This window comes from Chiloscyllium punctatum, chromosome 3 (assembly GCF_047496795.1).
Source record: "Chiloscyllium punctatum isolate Juve2018m chromosome 3, sChiPun1.3, whole genome shotgun sequence".
In the NCBI taxonomy this organism is placed as follows: Eukaryota; Metazoa; Chordata; class Chondrichthyes; order Orectolobiformes; family Hemiscylliidae; genus Chiloscyllium; species Chiloscyllium punctatum.
Window position 1 is genome coordinate 35,020,993 of NC_092741.1, and position 23,751 is coordinate 35,044,743.

Consider the following 23,751-nt stretch of genomic DNA (forward strand, 5'->3'; position numbering starts at 1 on the left):
ATCCATAATTATTACTGCCTTCTATTGGAATATACTCACATCAAAAAGTGTCAGCTGAAGATATGATTGTAAAACAGTTGTGAACAGGGATGGAAAGCTCATGAACAACCATTAATAAGCGTAACACATGAAGAAAAGCCACTTAAGTAAAATACCAGAATAATTCCAGTGAACCATATCCTAATATGATGTTTTCTGACAGCATAACAGTTATAGAGCTGGACTGATAACCTAATGGTTGACAGTTGAAATCCCACAATGGTGAAATGTTAAAACAAACTGAATAAATTTATGAACTAGGAAAATGATTGCAAACTCATTAAAGTGTGATTAAAAACCCAACTGGCTGAATAATACTCTTCTAACCTCTCTGCCCTAAATGATACCCATTCAACAGATAAAATAAACAAATTATTTTTAATGTCTTCAGGACAAATAGAGATTGTTTATAAATGCTAGCATCACATGAACAATTTTTTTTTAAAATGTGGCTTAAAAGCAGGAAATTCACTTGATAAATATCACAAAAAAACTTGCATCTCTCTCAGATCATCTTGAGGTGACCCAAAAGGGCTGTAAAGTTGAAGACAGATTTCATAAATCACAGTTTATGTGGGTCAAAGCACCATTGTTAAAAGTAGCACCAGTTGGAAAGGTCTAGCCCTAAGCAGGCGTTAATAGCATGTAGCCAAATCAATTCTAACTCCAGCAGCCAATACAGTCATACAGCACAGGAATAGACTTTTTGGTCCAACCCATCCATGCCAACCAAGATTCCCAAACTAAATTATTCCCACATGCCTGCATTTGGTCCATATCCCTCTAAACCTTTCCTATTCACATAGCTATTCAAACGTCTTTTAAATGTTGTAACTGTATCTGCATCCATCACTTCCACCGATAGTTCACTCCATATACAAATCACCCTGTGTAAAAAAGTTGCCCCTCAGGTCCCTTTTAAAGCTTTCTCCTCTCATCTTAAATCCACTACCTGAGGGAAAAGACCTTTGCTATTCACCTTACCTATACCCCTCAAGACCTCAACCTCCTACCCTCCAGTGAAAAAGGTCCCAGCCTCTCCTTATAACTCAAACTCTCTAGTCTGATAACATCCTCATAAATCTTTATTGCATTTTTAACTTATAACAGACATAATGGATCAGAACTAACAATACTTACTGTTAACTTGCCCTTATAAGTACTCCGTCGTCCTCTACACTCTGCTGGGTAGACTCTTAGGTCATTGCAAATGCTACCTTTTGACACCATGGGAGGGCTGATGAAAGCATCCATAAAGGCCAGGCTGATCCGTTCATTTCTATAATTGAACTCCAATGGAGGAATGGCCTGTGGTGAGCACATTCAAAACAAATGTGTCAGTTAGAAGTTTAAAAGGAAGTTGCGTTGATACTATGCATTTTGCTGAAACGACACAAAATTCTTGACCGCATGCTCACCTTAAATTTTTTTTTTACACTTTATAGACACTCTAACCTCACACTTTAAATTTATATACCATCCTGACCTTTTTATTGCACTTTCTGAGCTGTCACCTTTTTTATATATAAAACCTTAAGTTACCTCGGGAATGTGACTTAAAAGAAGTTCTGGGATTTAAATATTAATGAATCGAAACCTGCAACCTATTCTAGAACATGAATGATTTAACAGCAATCTAGGTTTATTTAATATATCATTTCAGTTGCATGACATTGTAATCCTTGTCTATAAATTCTGAGTCTTTTGATCCCCCTCCACAGCTACCTGGTGAAAGAGCAGCACACCAAAAGCTAGTACTTCCAAATATAACCTGGACCATAACCTGGCGTTGAGAGATTTTTAAATTTATCCACCCCAGTCCAACACCAGCTCCTTCACATCATTAACATCCTAAAGTGTTTCATAGGAGCATTATCAAACAATATTTGATACTGGACCAATCATGAGATATTAGTACAAATGGTCAGAGACTGGAGATTCTGTAGTTCAAGCAATTCATTTCTCAACTCCTCAAAGTCTGTTCTAATCTACTATTTTGAAAAACTCTCTACTTGCCTGGATAAATGCAACTTCAACAATACTAAAGAAGCTCAACACCATCTGAAACATAACAGCCTACTTGATACGCAACCCCATTCTCCACCTTCAACAATCATTCCCTCCAGACTAAGACATTTTGTATACTGTCCTTTATTGGTCAGAGCATTGAGTATTTAGGTTGGGGGGGGGGGGGGGTTTGGGAGAGGAGGAAGAAAAGAGGGGAGTGGGGGGGGAGAAAGGGGGTGGAGTCATGTTGCAACTGTAAAGGAATTTGGTTAGGGCAGTTCTGGAATACTGTATGCAATTCTGGCCTCCTTCCTATCGGAAGGATGTTGTGAAACTTGAAAAGGTTCATAAAAGATTTACAATGATGTTGCCAGGGTTGGAGGGTTTGAGCTATAAGAGGCTGAATAGGCTGGGGCTACTTTCCCTGGAGCGGAGAGGTTGAAGGGTGACCTGATAGAGGTTTATAAAATCATGAGGGGCATGGATAGGGTGGGGGAGTCCAGAACATAGGGCATAGGTTTAGGTGTGAGTGGAAAATTTAAAAGGGACCTAAGGACCAACTTTTTCACACAAAGGGTGGTGCAAGTATGGAATGAGCTGCCAGAGGAACATTTAAAAGGCATCTAGATGGGTATATGAATAGGAAACGTTTAGAGGGATATGTGCCAAGTTCTGGTAAATGGGCTTAGATTAAGTTGGGATATCCGGTCAGCATGGACGAGTTGGGCCGAAGGTTCTGGTTCTGTGCTGTACATCTCTATGACTTTATCACTCTAATGCATTGTGACAGCAATGTGTACCAACTACAAGATGCATTCTAGGAACTCATCAAAGCATCAAGACAGTTACAGAGTCTAGATTAGAGCGGTGCTGGAAAAGAACAGCAGGTCAGGCAGCATCCAAGGAGCAGGAAAATCAACATTTCGGGCAAAAGCCCTTCATTCTTGCTGAAGGGCTTTTGCCCAAAACGTCAATTTTCCTGCTCCTCAGATGTTGCCTGACCCGCTGTGCTTTTCCAGCACCACTCTAATCTAGACTCTGATCTCCAGCATCTGTAATCCTCACTTTCGCCTATCAAGACAGGACCACCCAAACCCACGATCTTTTCACCCTTGAGGACAAGGGCAGCAAATATATGGAAACACCAAGTTCAGTTCCAAGCTTCACACCATCTGACCTGGAACTACATCACTATTCATTCACCATTGTGGAGGCAAAATCCTAGAACTCCCTCCTAACAGTATTGTAGGTGTATGAATAGTGTGTGAGAATGCAGTGACTCAAAAAAACAACTGACACGGATTTCTCAAGGGAAATGAGAGACAGGCAATAACGATGACCTATGAATGCCCACATCCTACGAAAAAGATTTTTTAAAAAAAGGCTTAGTCAAAGAAGCGTACTTAAGGGCCATTTTTAAAGATGAAACAGGGATGGAGAGGCAGAGAGATTTCTGGAGTAACCCCAAAGCATAGAACCTAGGCTGCTGAAAAACACAGCAACAAAGACTTATTTATTCATTCTTGCACATGAGTGCCACTGGCAAAGTCAACATTAATTGCCAAACTCCATTTGCCTTTAACCTGACTGGCTCTCTGGACTAATTTAGAGAAGGCAGTTAAGGGTCAACAACATTACTGTGGGATTGAAGACTCATGTTGGCCAAACCAGGTAAGAACAGCAAATTTCCTTCACTAAAGGGATGGGTGAATAGGCCAAAAGCAAGAAAAGTATCAAGTAGAATGATCAACCATGATTATATTGAATGCTGGAGGCCAGTTCCTATTTTCCATATTTCTAACCCTTTATGAACCAGATGAATTTTTATTGCAATTAACATGGCCACCATTTGACTAGCTTTTAATTCCAGATTTTCACTGAATTCAAATTTCACCACCTGCTGAGGTGTGATTTTCCAAGAACATCTGGATTATTTTTCCAGTGGCATTATCACTATGCCAATGGTAAAGCAATTAAAATTGTATCTGGAAAGACACTGCTTGATTAGGGACAGCCAGCACGGATCTGTGAAGGGTCGGTCTTGCCTTACAAGTCTTATTGAATTCTTCGAGGAGGTGACCAAGCATGTGGATGAGGGTAGAGCAGTGGATGTAGTGTACATGGATTTTAGTAAGGCATTTGATAAGGTTCCCCATGGTAGGCTTATGCGGAAAGTCAGGAGGCATGGGATAGAGGGAAATTTGGCCAATTGGATAGAAAACTGGCTAACCGGTCGAAGTCAGAGAGTGGTGGTAGATGGTAAATATTCAGCCGGGAGCCCGGTTACAAGTGGAGTTCCGCAGGGATCAGTTCTGGGTCCTCTGCTGTTTGTAATTTTTATTAATGACTTAGATGAGGTAGTCGAAGGGTGGGTCAGTAAATTTGCAGATGATACGAAGATAGGTGGAGTTGTGGACAGTGAGGAGGGCTGTTGTCGGCTGCAGAGGGACTTAGATATGTTGCAGAGCTGGGCTGAGGAGTGGCAGATGGAGTTCAACCCTGCCAAGTGTGAGGTTGTCCATTTTGGAAGAACTAATAAGAATGCGGAATACAGGGTTAATGGTAGGGTTCTTAGTCAGGTGGAGGAACAGAGGGATCTTGGGGTCTATGTACATAGATCTTTGAAAGTTGCCACTCAGGTGGATAGAGTTTGTAAGAAGGCCTATGGAGTATTATCGTTCATTAGCAGAGGGATTGAATTCAAGAGTCATGAAGTGATGTTGCAGCTGTACAGGACTTTGGTTAGGCCACAGTTGGAGTACTGTGTGCAGTTCTGGTCGCCTCACTTTAGGAAAGATGTGGAAGCTTTGGAGAGGGTGCAGAGGAGATTTACCAGGATGTTGCCTGGAATGGAGAATAGGTCGTATGAGAATAGGTTGAGAGTTCTCAGCCTTTTCTCGTTGGAACGGCGAAGGATGAGGGGTGACTTGATAGAGGTTTATAAGATGATCAGAGGAATAGATAGACAGTCAGAAACTTTTTCCCCGGGTACAACAGAGTGTTACAAGGGGACATAAATTTAAGGTGAAGGGTGGAAGGTATAGGGGAGATGTCAGGGGTGGGTTCTTTACCCAGAGAGTGGTGGGGGCATGGAATGCGCTGCCCGTGGGAGTGGTAGAGTCAGAATCATTGGCGACCTTTAAGCGGCATTTGGATGGGTACATGGATGGGTGCTTAATCTAGGTTAGAAGTTCGGCACAACATCGTGGGCCGAAGGGCCTGTTCTGTGCTGTATTGTTCTATGTTCTATGTTCTAGGCATGTGAAATTCCACAATTAGAGTAGAGATTTTGGAAGGACATAAGGCTAGAGGAGATTAGAGAGAACAGGTGTGACCAGAAGACAGTTTGAGAACAAAGGATGAGAATTCTAATATTGAGGCATTGTAAGTCAATATAGGCCAATGAGCATGCAGCTGGCAGGTGAATGGTACTTTGTTTGAGTTAGAACACACATGTTTGGATTAGCTCAAGTTTGAGAGTAGGAGAAAGTGAGGACTGCAGATGCCAGACATCAGAGTAAAAATGTGTGGTGCTGGAATAGTACAGCCAGTCAGGCAACATCCGAGGAGCAGGAGAGTCGACGTTTCGAGCACATGCTCTTCATCACATTCCTGTGCCACACTTTTTGACTTTAAGTAGGACAGAACAACTGAGAGGAATGGAATGACCCGACATTTGTGCAGAAAGCTTTGAAGCTGACAAAACAGTCTAATAATGCAGTTAAGAAAGAATATTGGATTCTGGATTTAATAGTCAGGTAAAAATGCCAAGATGTTATGCCAGAATTGACCTAAATGAAATATCAGTGCTGTCCAATCTGGAGTACTGCATCCAATTAAGGAAGGACACAAAGGCTTTTGAGAAAATACAAAAAGAAATAGAATAGTTCCAATAACGAGGGATTACATTTTCAGAACGAGTTCCATAAACTCTCAAGGCTCAGAGAGGAATTTTTAAGAAATCACCTCGTCATGGTTTTAAATAGGAGACCCCGACTCCTAATTCAAGATACTCTTATGAAAGAAAACATCCTCTCTGCCTCTGTCAGACTGGCAGACTGGAGGAGGTGTGATTGCTCTTGAAGATAAAGATGAGATTTGATACAGCTTTATAATCTCATTCAAGAAGAAATTCAATAAATAAATGAAGAGAAAAAAACTGCAAGGATGTTGACCGCACTTCAAAGGAACTTGAGTGGTGAAATGGTTCCCTTCTGTGTTCCACCGTTCAACAGTAATGAGGGAAACTACGGCTTTTGCCCAAAACGTTGATTTTCCTGCTCCTTGGATGCTGCCTGACCTGCTGTTCTTTTCCAGCACCACTCTAATCTGGACTCTGTAACTGTCTTGATGCCTTAGTGAGTTGGAAGGATGCATCTTGTAGTTGGTACATATTGCTGTCACAATGCATTAGAGTGATAAAGTCATAGAGATGCACAGCACAGAACTAGAATAAAGCCCTGCCCAACCATATGAGGAACTACCAAGGGCCAGGTTAACATTTGCACTTGCTATTCAGAGCAAGTCTGGGTTGTGGCTAAGATCCTACATTACTGCTGCGTATTTTTGATGCCTCTATTGTCAATACCTGGATCCATGTAGCTGATGCCCCTGTCCAGTTGCTGCTTTCATACAGACATACAAATCAGAACCAGGGGTAGGCCATTCAGCTCCTCGAGCCTGTGCCACCATTCAGTGAGATTATGGATGATCAGATTCTAAACTCAAATTTTCATTCTTGCCTAACCCTGATTTTCACCACCTTGCTTTAGAAGAAACCTCAAACCACTGCCTTACAAGTCTTCAAGGCTCAGCTACCACCACCTTTTCAGAACGAGTTCCATAAACTCTCAAGGCTCAGAGAGGAATTTTTAAGAAATCACCTCGTCATGGTTTTAAATAGGAGACCCCGACTCCTAATTCAAGATACTCTTATGAAAGAAAACATCCTCTCTGCCTCTGTCAGTCAAGAGCCTTGTCAGGTGTTGTTGATGTGTTCATTACTGATACCCTGGTCCATATGACTGATACTGAAAATGTGTTGCTGGAAAAGCGCAGCAGGTCAGGCAGCATCCAAGGAGCAGGAGAATCGACATTTCAAGCATGAGCCCTTCTTCTCCTGCTCCTTGGATACTGCCTGACCTGCTGCGCTTTTCCAGCAACATATTTTCAGCTCTGATCTCCAGCATCTGCAGTCCTCACTTTCTCCCATATGACTGATACTCAGACTACTACTGGATTAGTGGTGCTGGAAGAGCGCAGCAGTTCAGGCAGCATCCAACGAGCAGCGAAATCGACGTTTCGGGCAAAAGCCCTTCATCAGGAATAAAGGCAGTGAGCCTGAAGCATGGAGAGATAAGCTAGAGGAGGGTGGGGGTGGGGAGAGAGTAGCATAGAGTACAATGGGTGAGTGGGGGAGGAGATGAAGGTGATAGGTCAAGGAGGAGAGGGTGGAGTGGATAGGTGGAAAAGAAGATAGGCAGGTCGGACAAGTCAAGGAGACAGTAACTGAGCTGGAAGATTGAAACTAGGATGAGGTGGGGGAAGGGGAAAATGAGGAAGCTGTTGAAGTCCACATTGATGCCCTGGGGTTGAAGTGTTCCGAGGCGGAAGATGAGGCGTACTTCCTCCAGGCATCTGGTGGTGAGGGAGCGGCGGTGAAGGAGGCCCAGGACCTCCATGTCCTCGGCAGAGTGGGAGGGGGAGTTGAAATGTTGGGCCACGGGGCGGTTTGGTTGATTGGTGCGGGTGTCTCGGAGATGTTCCCTAAAGCGCTCTGCTAGGAGGCGCCCAGTCTCCCCAATGTAGAGGAGACCACATCGGGAGCAACGGATACAATAAATGATATTGGTGGGTGTGCAGGTGAAACTTTGATGGATGTGGAAGGCTCCTTTAGGGCCTTGGATAGAGGTGAGGGAGGAGGTGTGGGCACAGGTTTTACAGTTCCCGCGGTGGCAGGGGAAAGTGCCAGGACGGGAGGATGGGTCGTAGGGGTGTGTGGACCTGACCAGGTAGTCACGGAGGGAACGGTCTTTGCGGAAGGCGGAAAGGGGTGGGGAGGGAAATATATCCCTGGTGGTGGGGTCTTTTTGGAGGTGGCGGAAATGTCGGTGGATGATTTGGTTGATGCGAAGGTTTCTAGGGTGGAAGGTGAGCACCAGGGGCGTTCTGTCCTTGTTACGGTTGGAGGGGTGGGGTCTGAGGGCGGAGGTGCGGGATGTGGACGAGATGCGTTGGAGGGCATCTTTAACCACGTGGGAAGGGAAATTGCGATCTCTAAAGAAGGAGGCCATCTCGTGTGTTCTATGGTGGAACTGGTCCTCCTGGGAGCAGATATGGCGGAGGCGGAGAAATTGGGAATACAGGATGGCATTTTTGCAAGAGAAAGGGTGGGAAAAGGTGTAATCCAGGTAGCTATGGGAGTCAGTGGGTTTGTAAAAAATGTCAGTGTCAAGTCGGTCGTCACTAATGGAGATGGAGAGGTCCAGGAAGGGGAGCGAGGTGTCAGAGATAGTCCAGGTAAATTTAAGGTCAGGGTGGAATGTGTTGGTGAAGTTGATGAATTGCTCAACCTCCTCGCGGGAGCACGAGGTGGCGCCAATGCAGTCATCAATGTAGCGGAGGAAGAGGTGGGGAGTGGTGCCGGTGTAATTACGGAAGATCAACTGCTCTACGTAGCCAACAAAGAGACAGGCATAGCTGGGGCCCATACGTGTGCCCATGGCTACCCCTTTGGTCTGGAGGAAGTGGGAGGATTCAAAGGAGAAATTGTTAAGGGTGAGGACCAGTTCGGCCAAACGAATGAGAGGGTCAGTGGAAGCAACGCCTTATCTTCACCATGGATATCCAATCCCTCTACACCTCCATTCGCCATGACCAGGGCCTCCAAGCCCTCCGTTTTTTCCTCTCCAGACGTCCCCAACAGTACCCTTCCACTGACACTCTCCTATGGTAGCTGCCTCCTATGGTTCGATGACCCTGTGACCTTCATCTCGTGCCACTGTCCCTGGACATATTGAAGCCTCAACTCTAATGTCCTGGTTGTAGTCCCATGCCCCTCCCCCCCGGCACGTGCTCTGGGCCCGCGCTCACCTGCACGGCTCGCGCCAGCCCCTCGCTAACCGCCTGGTCGAACGAGTCCACGTGAGCCGCGACCAACTCCTGCAAGGCCCGCCACTGCTGCTGCCACCGCCGCCCCGGGTTCGCTTCCAGACCCAGGCTCACTCGGCCGGTCCTCAGCCCCGGCTCTGTCAGGTTCTTCAGGCTCGGCCGGAGCCTCTCCTCACCGCACAACTGCTCCCATTTGTCCGCCATGTCCAACCAGACAGCGGTTCCGGAGGGGAACAACTGCAAACGACAAAGGTTCCGCTTCAGGATCGCCGCGTGCGCACACGGAGAGGAATGCAATGCTGCACTTTCAACTCAAGGGTTGAGCCTCAACCCATGTTCATTTTAAACAGACAGCTTTGACTTTCGTGTGTATTATTCAAAAAATATATATAATATAAATTAGTTAATTGGGAGAGAATGGAACTTCCATTATATTTAACCAGCTTTGTTTTCACAGTAATCAAAATATAAATGTAGCCTGTTGTACTCGTCAAACAGAAACACGTAAGCACAGTTCCATACATTGTGTACCTTTTGATGGCATTTATTGAGAGTGCAGACTATAATCTACTTCAACGCCAGAGTATCCGGAATAAGGTGGGTGAGCTTGCAGCATGGTTTGATACCTGGGACTTCAATGTTGCAGCCATTTCGGAGACATGGATAGAGCAGGGGCATGAATGGTTGTTGAAGGTTCAGGGATTCGGATGTTTCAGCTAAGAACAAAGATGGTAAAAGAGGGGGAAGTGTGGCATTGTTAGTCAAGGACAGTATTATAGTGGGAGAAAGGACATTTGATGACTCGTCTATAGAGGTAGTATGGGCTGAGGTTAGAAACAGGAAAGGAGAGGTCACTCTGTCGGGAGTTTTCCATAGGCCTCCAAGTAGTTCCAGAGATGTAGAGGAAAGAATAGCAACGATAATTCTGGATAGGAGCATGAGTAACAGGGAAGTTGTAATGGGATCTTTAACTTTCCAAATATTGACTGGAAATACTATAGTTTGCGTTCTTTAGATGGGTCAGTTGTTGTCCAATATGTCAAAATGGTTTCCTGAAACAGTATATAGACAAGTCAACAAATAAATGAAGAGAAAAAAAACTGCAAGGATGTTGACTGAGCTTCAAAGGAATTTGTGTGGTGTAGTTCCCTTCTGTGTTCCACCTTTCAATAGTAATTAGGAAAACTAGGGGGAGTAGCTGGTGAATAAAGGCCAGCCCAACCAAATGAGGAACTACCAAGGGCCAGGCTAATATTTGCTCTTGCTATTCAGAGCACTGGTGTCTGGGTTGTGGCTAAGGGTCTATATTTTTGATGCCTCGATTGTCAATACCTGGATCCATGTAGGTGATGCCCCTGTCTAGTTGCTGCTTTCATGCAGACATACAGATCAGAACCAGGGGTAGGCCATTCAGCCCCTCAAGCCTGCGCCACCATTCAGTGAGATCACAAATTATTCTGATTCTAAACTCAAATTTTCATTCCTGCCTAATCCTGATTTTCACCACCTTGCTTTAGAAGAAACCTCAAACCACCGCCTTATAAGTCTTCAAGGCTCGGCTATCACCACCTTTTCAGAACGAGAGTTCCAAAACCTCTCAAGGCTCAGAGAGGAATTTTTTTTTAAATCACCTGGTCCATATGAGTGATACTCAGACTGCTGTTGCTGCTGCCCAGGTCCATGTTGCTGATCCTCCTATGATGTGGAGGAGCCGCTGTTGGACAGTGCCAGGTTATAGTCCAACAGGTCTATCTGGAAGTACTAGCTTTCGGAGCACTGCTCCTTCATCAGGGCAAGTTATTGCTGGGGGAAAGGCAATTATGATGCGATTGAGCAAGATTTAGGATGGGGAAGGAAACTGCGGGGGATGGGCACAATTGAAATGTGGAGCTTATTCAAGGAACAGCTACTACGTGTCCTTGGAGGAAGGGGTGGTGGTGGAGAGGAAGGGTGCATGAATAACACCCTGCCAAAATTCAATAATGTGGTTCCTTGGTTTTGCTGGCATTGAGAGCTAGGTTGTTCTCAGTGCACCATTTGTCCAGCTCTTCCACCTCCTGTTTGTAGTCTGTTTCATCGCCATCTGAGATTCGACCAAGCATGGTGGTGTCATCAGCAATCTTGTAAATGGCATTCGTCTGGTATCTGGTGACAGTCATGGGTATGTAGTGAGTACAGTAGTGGGCTGAGTATGCACCCCTGGGGGGCTCCAGTGTTGAATGTTAGTGACAATGGATCCAGTTACAGAGAATGGGGCTTAGTCTGAGATCACTAAGTTTAGTAATCAGTCTCAAGGGGATAAGTGTTGAAGGCTGAACTGTAGTCAATGAGTAGGATTCTTATGTAGTTGTTCTTTGTATCAAAATGTTCTAGGGAGGAGTGAAGGGCAAGTGATATGGCATCTGATGTGGATCTGTTGGCCTGATAGGCAAATTGGAGTGGCTCAAGAGTAGTGGGGAGGCTGGAGTTGATTAATGCCATTACCAGCCTTTCAAAGCACTTCATGACCACCAAAGTTAGAGCCACTGGGCAGTAGTTATTGAGGCATAGAGTCAGAGATGTATAGCATGAAAACAGACCCTTCGGTCCAACCCCTCTATGCTGACCTGATATCCCAACTCAATCTAGTCCCACCTGCCAGCACCCAGTCCATATCCCACCAAACCCTTCCTATTCATATACCTATCCAAATGCCTCTTAAATGTTGCAATTGTACCAGCCTCCACCACTTCCTCTGGCCGCTCATTCCATACACGTACCACCCTCTGTGTGAAAAAGTTGCCCCTTAGGTCTCTTTTATATGTTTCCCCTCTCACCCTAAACCTATGTTCTCTAGTTCTGGACTCCCCAACCGCAGGGAAAAGAATTACAAAGCTGCATGAGCCTTGAGGTACATTTAAAAGACATTTGAAAAGGTACATGAATAGGAAACATTTGGAGGGTTGTGGGTCAAATGCAGGCAAGTGGGACCAGTTTCGTTTGGGAAACGTGGTCAGCATGGACAAGTTGGACCAAAGGGTCTGTTTCCATGCTGTATGACCCTTATGACTCCACAATCAAAGAAGGTAAATCTCTTGTCAAGAGGAAGAAGTTGACTTATGTTACAATGAGACGTGAAGACTCAGTTATGGCACTTGAGTGTTACAAGTTAGCCAGGAAAGACCTAAAGAGAGAGTTAAGAGCAGCCAGGGAGGCACATGAGAAGTCATGGGGAGATAGGATCAAGGAAAACCCTAAAACTGTCGATAGGTATATCAGGAATAAAAGAATGACAACAGTAAGATTAGGGCCAATCAAGGATAGTAATAGGAAGTTGTGCGTGGAGTCTGAGATGATATGGGAAGCGCTAAATGAATATTTTTAATTTGCATTCACACTGGAAAAAGACAATGTTGTCAAGGAGAATATGGAGATACAGGCTACTAAACTAGACTGGATTGAGGATCTGTTAGCAGTTCTGGAAAGTGTGAAAACAGCTAAGTCCCTTGGGCTGGATGGATTTATCCTCGGATTCTCTGGGAAACCAGGGAGGAGATTGCAGAGCCTTTGGCTTTGATCTTTATGTCACCATTGCCTACAGGAATAGTGCCAGAAAATTAGAGGATTGCAAATGTTATCCACATGTTCAAGGAGGGGAGTAGAGACAACCCTGGTAATTATAAACCAGTGAGCCTTACTTCAGTTGCGGAAAAGGTTATAAGAGAAAGGATTTATAATCATCTAGAGAGGAATAAGTTGATTAGGGATGGTCAACACTGTTTTGAGAAGAGTAGGTCATGCCTCTCAAACTTTAGAGTTCTACGAGATGGTGACCAAACAGATATACAAAGCAGTTAATGTGGTGTATATGGTCTTCAGTAAGGCATTTGATAAGGTTCCCCACAGTAGGCTATTGCACATAGAGGCATGGGATTGAGGGTAATTTAGAATTTTGTTACAGAAATTGGCTTGCTGAAAGATGATACAGGATGGTGGTTGATGAAAAATGTTCAGCATGGAGTTCAGTTACTAGTGGTGTACCACAAGGATGTTTTGGGGGCCACCACTGTTTGTCACTTTTATAAACAACCTGGATGAGGGCATAGAAGGATGGGTTTGTAAATTTGCGCATGACAGGAAGGTCGGTGGAGTTGTGGATAGTGCTGAAGTATATTGCAGGATACAGAGGGACATATCTAAACTGCAGAGCTGGCAAATGAAGTTTAATGCGGAAAAGCGTGAGGTGATTCACTTTGGAAGGAACAACAGGAAAAAAAAAGAGTACTGGGCTATTGGTGTCCTTGACAGAGATCCCTGACAGTTGCCAACCAGGTTCGTAGTGTTGTTAAGGCGGCATACTGTGCATTAGCTTTTATTGATAGAGGGATTGAGTTTTGGAGCCAAGAGGTTATGCTGCAGCTGTACAAAACTCTGGTGCGGCCACACTTGCGTATTGCATACGATTCTGGTCACTGCATTATAGGAAGGATGTGGAAGCTTTGGGAAGGGTGTAGAGCATCTTACTAGAATGTTGCCAGGTACGGAGGGAACGTCTTATGAGAAAAGGCTGAAGGACTTAAGGCTGTTTTTGTTAGAGGAAAAGAAGGTTGAGAGGTGACTTAATTGAGACATACAAGATAATCAGAGGGTTAGATAGGGTGGACAGTGAGAGCCTTTATCCTCGAATGGTGAGGGCTAGCATGAGGGGACGTCGCTTTAAATTAAGGAGTGATAATTTCAGACAGATGTCAGAGGTAGTTTCTTTATGCAGAGAGTAGTAGGGGTGTGGAACACACTGCCTGCAACAGTAGTAGACTTGCCAACTTTAAGGGCATTTACATTGGATAAACACATAGATGAAAATGAAAGAGTGTAGGATAGATAGACTTCAGATTGTTGCAATGACCTGTGAAACCATTGAGAGCCAAAGTGCCTGCACTGCGCTGTAATGTTCTAACTCCAGGGATAGACTGGCCACCATAACCCAGATAGAGTTATAGAGATGTGTAGCATGGAAACAAACCCTTCAGTCCAACCCATCCATGCCAACCAGATATCCCAACCCAATCTAGTCCCACCTACCTACACCTAGCCCATACCCCTCCAAACTCTCTTCCTATTCATATACCCATCCAAATGTCTTTTAAATGTTGCAACTGTACCAGCCTCCCCAACTTCCTCTGGCAGCTCATTCCATACATGTACCACCCTCTGAGTCAAAAGTTACCCATTAGGCCTCATATCTTTTCCCTCATCCTAAACCTATGCCCTCTAGTTCTGGACTCCCCTGCCTGAGGGAAAAGACTTTGTTCATTTATCCTATCCATGCCCCTCATGATTTTGTAAACCTCTAGACAGTTACCTGGACTATACATCCTCACTCCCTGCTTTCTGTAAAAACTCTATTCTGTTTCTGTCACATTTGTTCCAATGATGTCCACCTTCTTCCTCAACCAAGGATTCCATAGTACTGTTGTTGATCAGGCTTTCAGCTGGGACCAACCCATATCTCACATTTCAGCCCTCATGCCCTCCCTTCCTGGAACGGTGATAGAGTCCCCTTTGTCCTTACCTACCATCCCACCAGCATCCATATCCAGAGGATCATTAGCTGCCATTTCCATCACCTCCAGCAAGATACCATGACCAAGACACACACTTCCCTCCCCTTATCAGCCTTTCAGAGGGACAATTCCTTCTGAGCCCTGGTCCACTCTTCTTTCGCCCCTAACACCTCCCTATTCCAGCCCCATGGAACCACCTTCTGCAACCACAGAATGTGTAACACCTGTCTGTTTACTTTCTCCCATCTCAGTATCCAAGGGCCCAAACACAGCTTCCAGATGAAGTGCTTTACCTGCACTTCACACAATCTACTCTATTGCATTCATTGCTCAGAATATGGTCTCCTCTACCTTGGGAAACGAAGCGTAGACAGGGTGACCACTTTGCAGAACACTTTTGGTCTGTTTCCAAAAAAGACCTTAAACTTGTTAGGAAGGGGATTTACCCTGTGTCATAATTTAAACCAGCAACACAGAAAAGATTTACCCCGGTGCAGTAATCCGTGAAATTTGAGGCAAAGAACTATCCCTAAAGTCAGTATTTTAAAAAATAAAAGTTAATTTTTAAGTCTGAGAATAATTAACTAACAACTATTTGCAAGTCATTTAACTAAACCTATCGTTTACCTCTTCTCCTCCTCCTCCTCCTCCCCCCCCCCCCCCCCAAAAAAAATACACTGGTCCGATAAAACCCTCAATTAAGATTTGCAGACAAGTTCAAATTTCAAGACCAGCCAGCTGTCAAATCTTCCCTTTGTATCTTCCTCTGTAAATTTGCTCTCCAGGTTGGTTTCAATGTTTTTTTTTCTGTGCAAACCCCTTCTCCAAACAGATACTTCTGAGTTCTTCCTAGCAGCCTACATTTGTTGGTCTTTTGGCGGTTCTCTCTCAACAGTTAAAACCAGAAAAAAAAAACTTATATCCCAAAACATCAGATCACTTTATTGGTTTTAATACTGTCAAAATACCAAATTCAAACTTGATTGGAATTTGGTATCTTGTGGCATAATTTAGACCGATTGGCCGAATTTGAATTCGTTTTTGTCTCGTCGTAGCCTAACCAATGCTAGCTGTTCTGGACTCTCTGCCTCTTGAAATCCTTGCTAGCTTTTCAACTCTCTCTTAAAAGGTACAGTACCCCTTACACCATCATAACACTTCCAATTGCCTGCTACTTCAACACACCACCCTGTTCTCTGGCCAGGATCTCTGTCTCAGACTTGCTGCAATGGTCCAGCAAAGCTCAGCACAAGCAGGAGGAACAGCACCTCATTTTCCACTTGGACCCTGCAGTTTTCCAGACTCTATAGTTCAATATCTTTAGGGCTTGAGCTCTCCCATGTGCTCACCCTAACCCCCCACACACCAGGCCTTGTTATCACGTTGCCTACTGTTACACACTACCCATTATTAGCCACCAACAGACCCCATTAACAGCCATTCACCCTCCTAGCCAGATTGTTATCCCCTCTGTCTGTCTAACTGCTCTTCTCTCTTGGGGGGGGGGGGGGGGGGTAAAACACCACCTATTGTTTACTCCTTATTGCCTCCCCCAACCCTATTTTCTGTATATAAACAGACATTTTCCCAGCTACCATAAGTTCTGGAGGAAGTGTCGCTGGACTGAAAATGTTAAATGATATCTCTGCACAAATGCTGCCAGATCTACTGAGTTTTCCAGCGATTTCTATTTTTGTTTCAAATAAAGAGTGAACCAGAGATCCTGGAGATCTGAAACAAAAGCAGAAATTGCTGGTGGAATTCAGCAGGCCTGGCAGCAGTTCCAATTAAGAGACACCAGCCGTGAAATGTTAACTCTGCTTTCTCCCTGCAGATGCTGCCAGACCTGCTGAGTTTTGCCAGCAATTTCTATTTTGCTGACAATCTGCAAATTTCACTATCCTTTTTTTAAATTGATAAGATTCGTATACATTCAGCATAGAAGGGAGAAACAATGAAACAATATTAGTCTTCTTAAAGCTTGCACACTATAAGAAAGCAGTTGAGAAATCATAAGGTGAACTGGCCGAGTTAAATTGCCCATAGTGTTCAGGGATACGTAGGTTAGGTGCATTAGTCAGGGGTAAATGTAGAGTAATAGGGTAGCAGAATTGATCTGGGTGGGTTACTCTTCAGAGGGTCGGTGTGGACTTGTTGGGCTAAATGGCCTGTTTCCACACTGTAGGGATTCGATGATTCTAACCTGTATTGGAACCTACAGGGTGGACCCAGTGAAAGAAATAAGAATAGGAAGCATCAGGATAAGTGTTATATTAAAAAAAACTTTAAATTATGGTAAAAAGGTGGGAATAGGGCATAAGTTATAAATCAGGGTTAATTTAGTATACGTATTGGAGAAACATTCTTACCCAATGAAAAACATTTAAAATAATCTACCAAGCAATGTAGTGGAGGGCAAACCACTCAAGTTATTTAAAATCCAGTTAGATATCCCTGAGTTTTCCTGTTATTGTAACGGTCATAAACTTCAAAATGTCAACATTTTTCAATTATAAAAGAACAACAGGTTAGAATTTTGTTCATTTGAATTTAATGGCTAATGTTCGCCATGACCTACACTTTTTTGGTCATGGTTTACAGGAGCAACCTAACTGAATTGCCAAGTTAGGGGATAGATCATTTTCTATTTACCAATCAATTGTCTGAAACCTTTTAGCTAATGGCCATGGAACAATTCCTCATGATATTTGACGACTATTGTCTCCTTGCCCACCTTAATCTGAGAGTTAGTTTTCCATTCTCTAAGAACAAATATTTATTTTCAAACATACATTCAGGTCATAAAAACCAAAAGAACTGCAGATGCTGTAAATCAGAAACAAACAAATTGCTGGAAAAGCTCAGCAGGTCTAGCAGCAGCTGTAGAGAGGAAGGATCACTCAACCAAAAACATTAACTAATTTCTCTCCACATCTGCTGAGCTTTTCCACTGACAAGGTATGTTTGGCACCAGAAACTGTTGACACTATTTCAGTGGGTATTATGACCTTTTGTAATTTTTCACTTTTTCATCCATGAGAACTTTGAAAATTTAGCTACTGCTGTACTAGCTGTTAAATGAAATTTTGTGCTATACAGTAAATACTAGGTATATTCGGTTTTTCAATCATATTCAATCATCTGCACCAGGAGGGATATGTTCCTCCCTTCACTATGGGGCTGTTAGTGATCATTTCTACAAACTGTTGTATTGCATTGGAGTATTGTTAAATTTGGGCTTGATGACATACATTCATGTTAGCACCTTTAATGTAATAAAACATCCCAACTCACTTTACAGGATTTCATTAAACAAAATTTGCAAGGAGATACAAAACCAGGTGAGAAAAAGATAGGTTGAAAAGACCATATTAAAAGGTTGTGGAGCAATTTAGAGGGGGGAGTTCCAGACATCAGATATTAGGTGGCATAAGGCACAGCTGGGGAAATGGAAGGTTTGCTCCTTGGAGTTGCAGAGTCAAAAGAATGTCTACATGGGTACAAATCAAGGCAAATGTTTATACATATCTCAATTTATTTCAGTTATACATACCAGGAAAATTCTAACTTGGATCTACATAGTTAGCTGACTCAGGATAATAGTGAATGTGTAAAGTAGCATATGTTCTTGGCTCATGGAACAGAAAAAGAACAGGTTGCCCGCTAATCAATATTGAATGGAAGATGCTATATAGAAGTTGAATTTTATTGTAAATTCTATAATGTTCAAGTGGATATTAATTATAGTTCTTTAAAAAATTGATTAAAGTATAACTTTTGGGAACAAAAATGTAGTCTCATAACGCAGTAGAAACTGGTGTATAGTGAAAAGTTTATTTCAATTGCACTAAAATTTTCAATTTGAAATATCTTGTCGTTAGAGTATACATTCCACGTTGGCATATAGCTTAAGTACAAAGGGTCCCCAAGTTATGAACTTTCATGCTTATACTTACGAACACCATCCAATACAGGGGTGTTATTTTTAAAGCCTTGACATTTAACCAATTCCTATATTGACAAGTGGCTGCAGTACATTGTCCTGCATAGTGTTCTGACTTGCATACAAATCAAATTGCAAACAGACTCCAGACCTATTCACAGCTCAGCTGTTAATATTGAGACATCATAACTGTATAGAGTCACCCAGGAGTGAAACATGATGTGTGAAGACATGTTGAATATTATAGAATTCGCAACAAAATTCAAGTGGAATTGTATATAAGCTTGTATTGAAATTATAATCTATAAAATTTATAAATTTTGGTGAAATTAAGTTCTGTTAGAAGTCTGAATGGATGCAAATCTTGCATTGTGATCATTCTCAGTTCCTTAACTGTTTGATATTTATGCATTTTGTTGCAACAACATTCTTATAGGATCAGGGTGACTTGGCTGTTACTTCAAGTATTAAGAATAATTAACAATTAGGGTGATAAAAAAAAGACGAGATAATCAGCAATTCTGTTTATTTTCATGATATTGTTTTGAAGTTAGATATGGAGAAACATGCACTAATAGCAACATGTCATCACAATAATCTGCCTGTGATGAGTGGTGAAGGATAACACTACAGTGCACTCTCCAGAAGCTAGCAAGTATTCTGGGAGAAAAACACCTTTAAAAATGGAACAGCACTCGACAAATACCATGGGGAAAACAACCAGTTTGTCCCACATAGTTAACACATTAAATAGTAACATACCTCCTTCCTCAGTGCACTGAATCTCTCAGTTATGAAATAGAATGATAAATATAAGAACAAAATATTTAATCTATTTTTAAAAAAAAATCATGCATTTGGCAGGTAACCATAAAATGAAATAATTGCAGCAAGATAACTATTCAGATGGTGAACTGGCAGGGAAATAAATTGAAAAACATATAATAATCAGTATCTCAACTTACAGAACAAAAATCAGAAAAGCAAATTTCAGGAGGACAATTTCGGTGATGTACATATATAATGTGAGTCAAGACAAAATGCATTTAGTGCATGCTACCATTTTCCAATCTGTCATATTAATGCTCATAGCTCTATTCAGGCCGCATATGGACTGCAAACAGAATGAAAACTTTTTAATAGTGCATAAAAACTGGATCTGAGGAAGGGTCACTGGACCCGAAACATTAACTCTTGATTTCTCTCCATGGATGCTGCCAGACCTGCTGAGCTTTTCCAGCAATTTCTGTTTTTTGTTTGTAATAATGCATTTCATTCTGCACAGCTCCCAACACAATCCCAACTAAGAAAAAAAATGCAAAAGGAAGTGATTCTTTACCCTTCATAAAATTAGCATTTTTAAAATACTATTGGTTTGCTCCACCCCAAAAACTCCTCTCAGAGGATTAAGTGTTTGCAAATATAATAAAAACAATAAGCAGAATCCTTTGCTTTCTTCACATCCATAACATCAGTTATATATCAAAAAGAAGCTCTGAGTATATAATCAGAACGAAAGCAGCTCATGATCGCTTTCTTTCTTGGTTTCTGAAGCACTTAGCGTTCACAACTGGTAAACATACTAGTTACATGGTATGAAATATACAGTGAGTTGGTTTGTACCAGGTCACAGTGATATCCATCTTTATGCACCATTACACAAGTGATATTTGCAGAATACAGCAGATTATGAAAGTTTGCTACACATTTTAAGGATAGTGCCAAAATTTTAATCAAGTCAAGGTACCGTTCAATACTTTAATAACCTTTTCAGGATGCAGATCAGTACTTCTAGTCGCATAACCATGATGCACAATCCCTGCTATCCATTCATAATAAACAGAGCATATTCTTGCAGCATTTCTGCAGAGTTTAAAGCGACATGTATCAGTTTACAGCAACTCCCATTGTCATGGTATGATTGTAATTTTCCAAAAGGCATCTTAATGCTGTACATTAAGTAAGCTGTTGATTTATAGAAGTAACCAATCTTAATAGTTCCACAGTTTTCATAATTATTCTTCACCATGGATGCGATGGTCTTTTAATAGACTTCTAAGGACTATGGATTGAGTTTGTATACATGATTCACAGTGTTCAGCTGATACTGATACATACAGCTAATCAGATTATGAAATGTAGTGAAGTGGAAGAGCGAGCAGTAAAATTCTATTAACTTCCCAATTTAATGAAGACAGATTGTTGGCTCGGTTTCTGCGGTGAGTCACTTAATGGGAAGACTGAGGAAATGGCTACATCTACTATGCCTTGACAAAGTTCAGCATAGAGTTTCCTGAAAATAGCAAAACATGGTTTAATATAAAATATTTCATAACCTAATTACAGTTACCAAAACAAAATGTTGCAGATATAGCAAATATGAAATAAACACAAAATACTGAAAATAATCAGGATGGACAGCATCTGTAGCGAGAGAGTCATTGACTCAAACATTAACCGTCTCCCCCAGATGCCGATTGATGCACTGAGCATGGCCAACATTTTATTGACCTACAGAAAAGTTAATTATCTGCATAATGTTTGTTGTGCTTGAAACAGTTTGTCAAATTAGTTGTTCATATTCCCCATCATTGTTTTATAAAATTGCACTGATTATATAAGCATGATGAAACAGAGGAATTAACTCATCATTAGTAGTATGGGTATAGTCACACTACTAATTCAATGTCTACATCAGATTGCTTCAGATACTATGATAGAACAGTATAACTTGGGTTGGTGATTAGATTCAATGCAGTAATAGCTGTAGAATGGCCTGATGGGGAGTCTCACAAAACCTGGGCTTCACAAAGCTTGCAGTGAACCCCAAACCTGATATTTCATTTGTAAGAAAAAAAGGTCCACTTAGCCTTTCAAGAAGAAAAAAAAATCTGATTTGGAATATCATGTGAAAACTAACACTACCATGGCACAAAGTGAGACGACATGGATAAGTATCGCTTTCCTCCAAAAGCAAAAACTATCCACCCAGGAAATCATGCTTTGTGCATCCATTTCAATAGATTATTTCCTGGTAGACACAATACACAAAGGGTTAAAGTTAGTTGCTGAAAGTTAGCATATTAAGCTCTATATTAACAGTGACTACATTTTAAAATTACTGATTGGCCATAAAACACTTTAGCATCTCCTGAGGGCATGAAAGGTACTATGCAGTACAAATTCCCTTCTTTCTACATAGAATAAACTTAACTGTCTGGCTGTATTCAAACCTCAGGATGAGGCAGAGAGATAAGCAGTTCAGTACAGTACATCTACAAACAATGCTATTTATCAGAGGGTGACATTCACCAATCAGCAGTCTGTCGAAGATCATGCGTGGTTTGATTTCTTTCATCATGCTTGGATTGGAACCCATCTAACTGATCATTCAGAACACATGGCACAGGTCAATCAATCAACACTATTCGCGCACTCTGTAATTGACAATGTGAAAAGCTGTCACTCTAGTTGAGTAAATTCTAGATTTAAAATCTTTCAGCATAGCTAAAGAAAGAAATATTCTATATGATACATTCCAAGGATCATTTGCCCTAACTAAATACTTAGAAGCCATCAGGTGCTGAAAAAAAAGGGGGAATTTTACATCGTGAGAAGTGACCCTTGGGCAAAGGAAATCCAACTCAACTTATGTTTACAACACAGGTTAAGAACTGGAGGAAGTCCTGATGTGTGCACATCCAAAGAGTTACATAGAAAGTTTAAAGTACCGATTGCTGGTCTTACTCTGCCAAGATTGCTCCTGGATTTCAAGGACAGTAAAATAAGGTACCCGGGATCACACAAACCTGGGCTATTTGCCCTGGCTCTTATATATTTTTTCACTGTAAAGCCTGCATGGGAATTTCAAATCAAATTACTACTAGTGACTGTTTACAATGGGCTTGTGATCATCTTCTGAAAAGGGAGAATCAATTGTGAGATGAAGAAAGGTGGTAGTAGGTTTGTAAGGAGTGTAAACATCAGGATTGATCTTTTGGATCAAATATCCTATTTCTATTCTGTAAATACTAATAACATTTCTCACATTTCTTCTTGAACTTCACGCTATAACCTTATTAAATTTTATTAATAACAGGCTTTTAATTTCAACATGCATGGCACACCGGAGGAAAATGTGTCACAACAGCGTCACCAGTGTGGAAAAAAATTGGCAGAAACAAAATTTAGTTTTTTTTAATTGGATGATTTAGGGCATATCATGAACCTTGTTTTCAAAAATACATTTGGCAAAAGGACCACACAAACTACAGCACAGAAACAGATCATAAAGCCCCATAGTTTATCCTCCTTGGAAACTCTTCCTAACCCTCCTTATCCAATTCTATTAGCATAATGGAATGGAGGAGAAAATGCTGTAGTAGTTAATATCACTGGACTAGTAATGCAGAGGTCCAGACTGATGCTCTAGGACATGAGGTCAAATCCTAACTTGACAACTGCTGAAATTTAAATAAATAAGATCTGGAATTGAAAGTCAATCTCAGTAAATGGTTACCATGTCAACTATAATGGTTGTAAAACCCATTGAGCCTGCATGTGAATCCAGATGCACAGTAATGTGGTTGATTCTACTACTCAAACAATCCAGCAATTTAAGGGCAACTAGGGATGGACAAAATACACTGACCTTGCCAATGACACGCATATCGCAGGAAATAATAAAGGAAAAAAAAAAGTCCATTTATCAGAATTAAAGAATTAAAACATTTATCTTGAAGTGCTTTAGAGTATTAAGGTTTCTTTAGAATAACCTAGAAAATGACTTCTTAATTATTCAAAGCTCGATACTGAAATATCCATAAGTACAATAGAATTAAGCCATGCCACAGTATCTAGCATCAACAAGCAGCAAACTTACTGAGCACAGGCAGGAGCTCCATTCACTTCAATTAGCCAGACCTTGAGATCTTCATCAACCATAAAATCAAACCCAAACAGTTGAAAGCTATGGTATGGAAGCAGCTTAGTGCCAATTGCAGGTTCTATACACATAAGGCAGTTTCTAAAGATAAAACAAAGACAAGAGTTGAAGGTTTCACAAGTTAAAAAAATTCATCAAAATCAATCAAGAATGAAAACTAGAAA

At 41.8% G+C, this 23,751-nt stretch overlaps 2 protein-coding genes across 3 annotated transcripts in view; both read right to left on the reverse strand.

Annotated features, from left to right (window-relative positions):
* Positions 1 to 9,393, reverse strand: part of polr1b (RNA polymerase I subunit B) — a 41,099-nt gene extending 31,706 nt beyond the window's left edge. The window contains exons 1-2 of the mRNA XM_072551391.1: positions 9,139 to 9,393; positions 1,180 to 1,347 (exon numbers count right to left, since the gene is read on the reverse strand). Coding sequence (XP_072407492.1) covers positions 1,180 to 1,347; positions 9,139 to 9,360 — 390 coding nt within the window. The 5' untranslated portion in view covers positions 9,361 to 9,393. The remainder of the gene's footprint in view (positions 1 to 1,179; positions 1,348 to 9,138) is intronic.
* A 7,840-nt stretch (positions 9,394 to 17,233) lies between these two features.
* ttl (tubulin tyrosine ligase) overlaps positions 17,234 to 23,751 on the reverse strand; it is a 45,844-nt gene continuing 39,326 nt past the window's right edge. Inside the window, exons 6-8 of one of the 2 annotated variants that reach the window (XR_011953358.1) lie at positions 23,525 to 23,668; positions 21,955 to 22,079; positions 20,822 to 20,935 (exon numbers count right to left, since the gene is read on the reverse strand). Coding sequence is in view for 1 of the 2 variants with exons in the window: in XM_072551393.1 (XP_072407494.1) it covers positions 20,815 to 20,935; positions 23,525 to 23,668 (265 nt within the window). In the remaining variant the exon portion in view is untranslated. Of the gene's footprint in view, positions 20,936 to 21,954; positions 22,080 to 23,524; positions 23,669 to 23,751 lie in introns of both variants that reach the window. The other variant, XM_072551393.1, reaches the window with a different exon arrangement.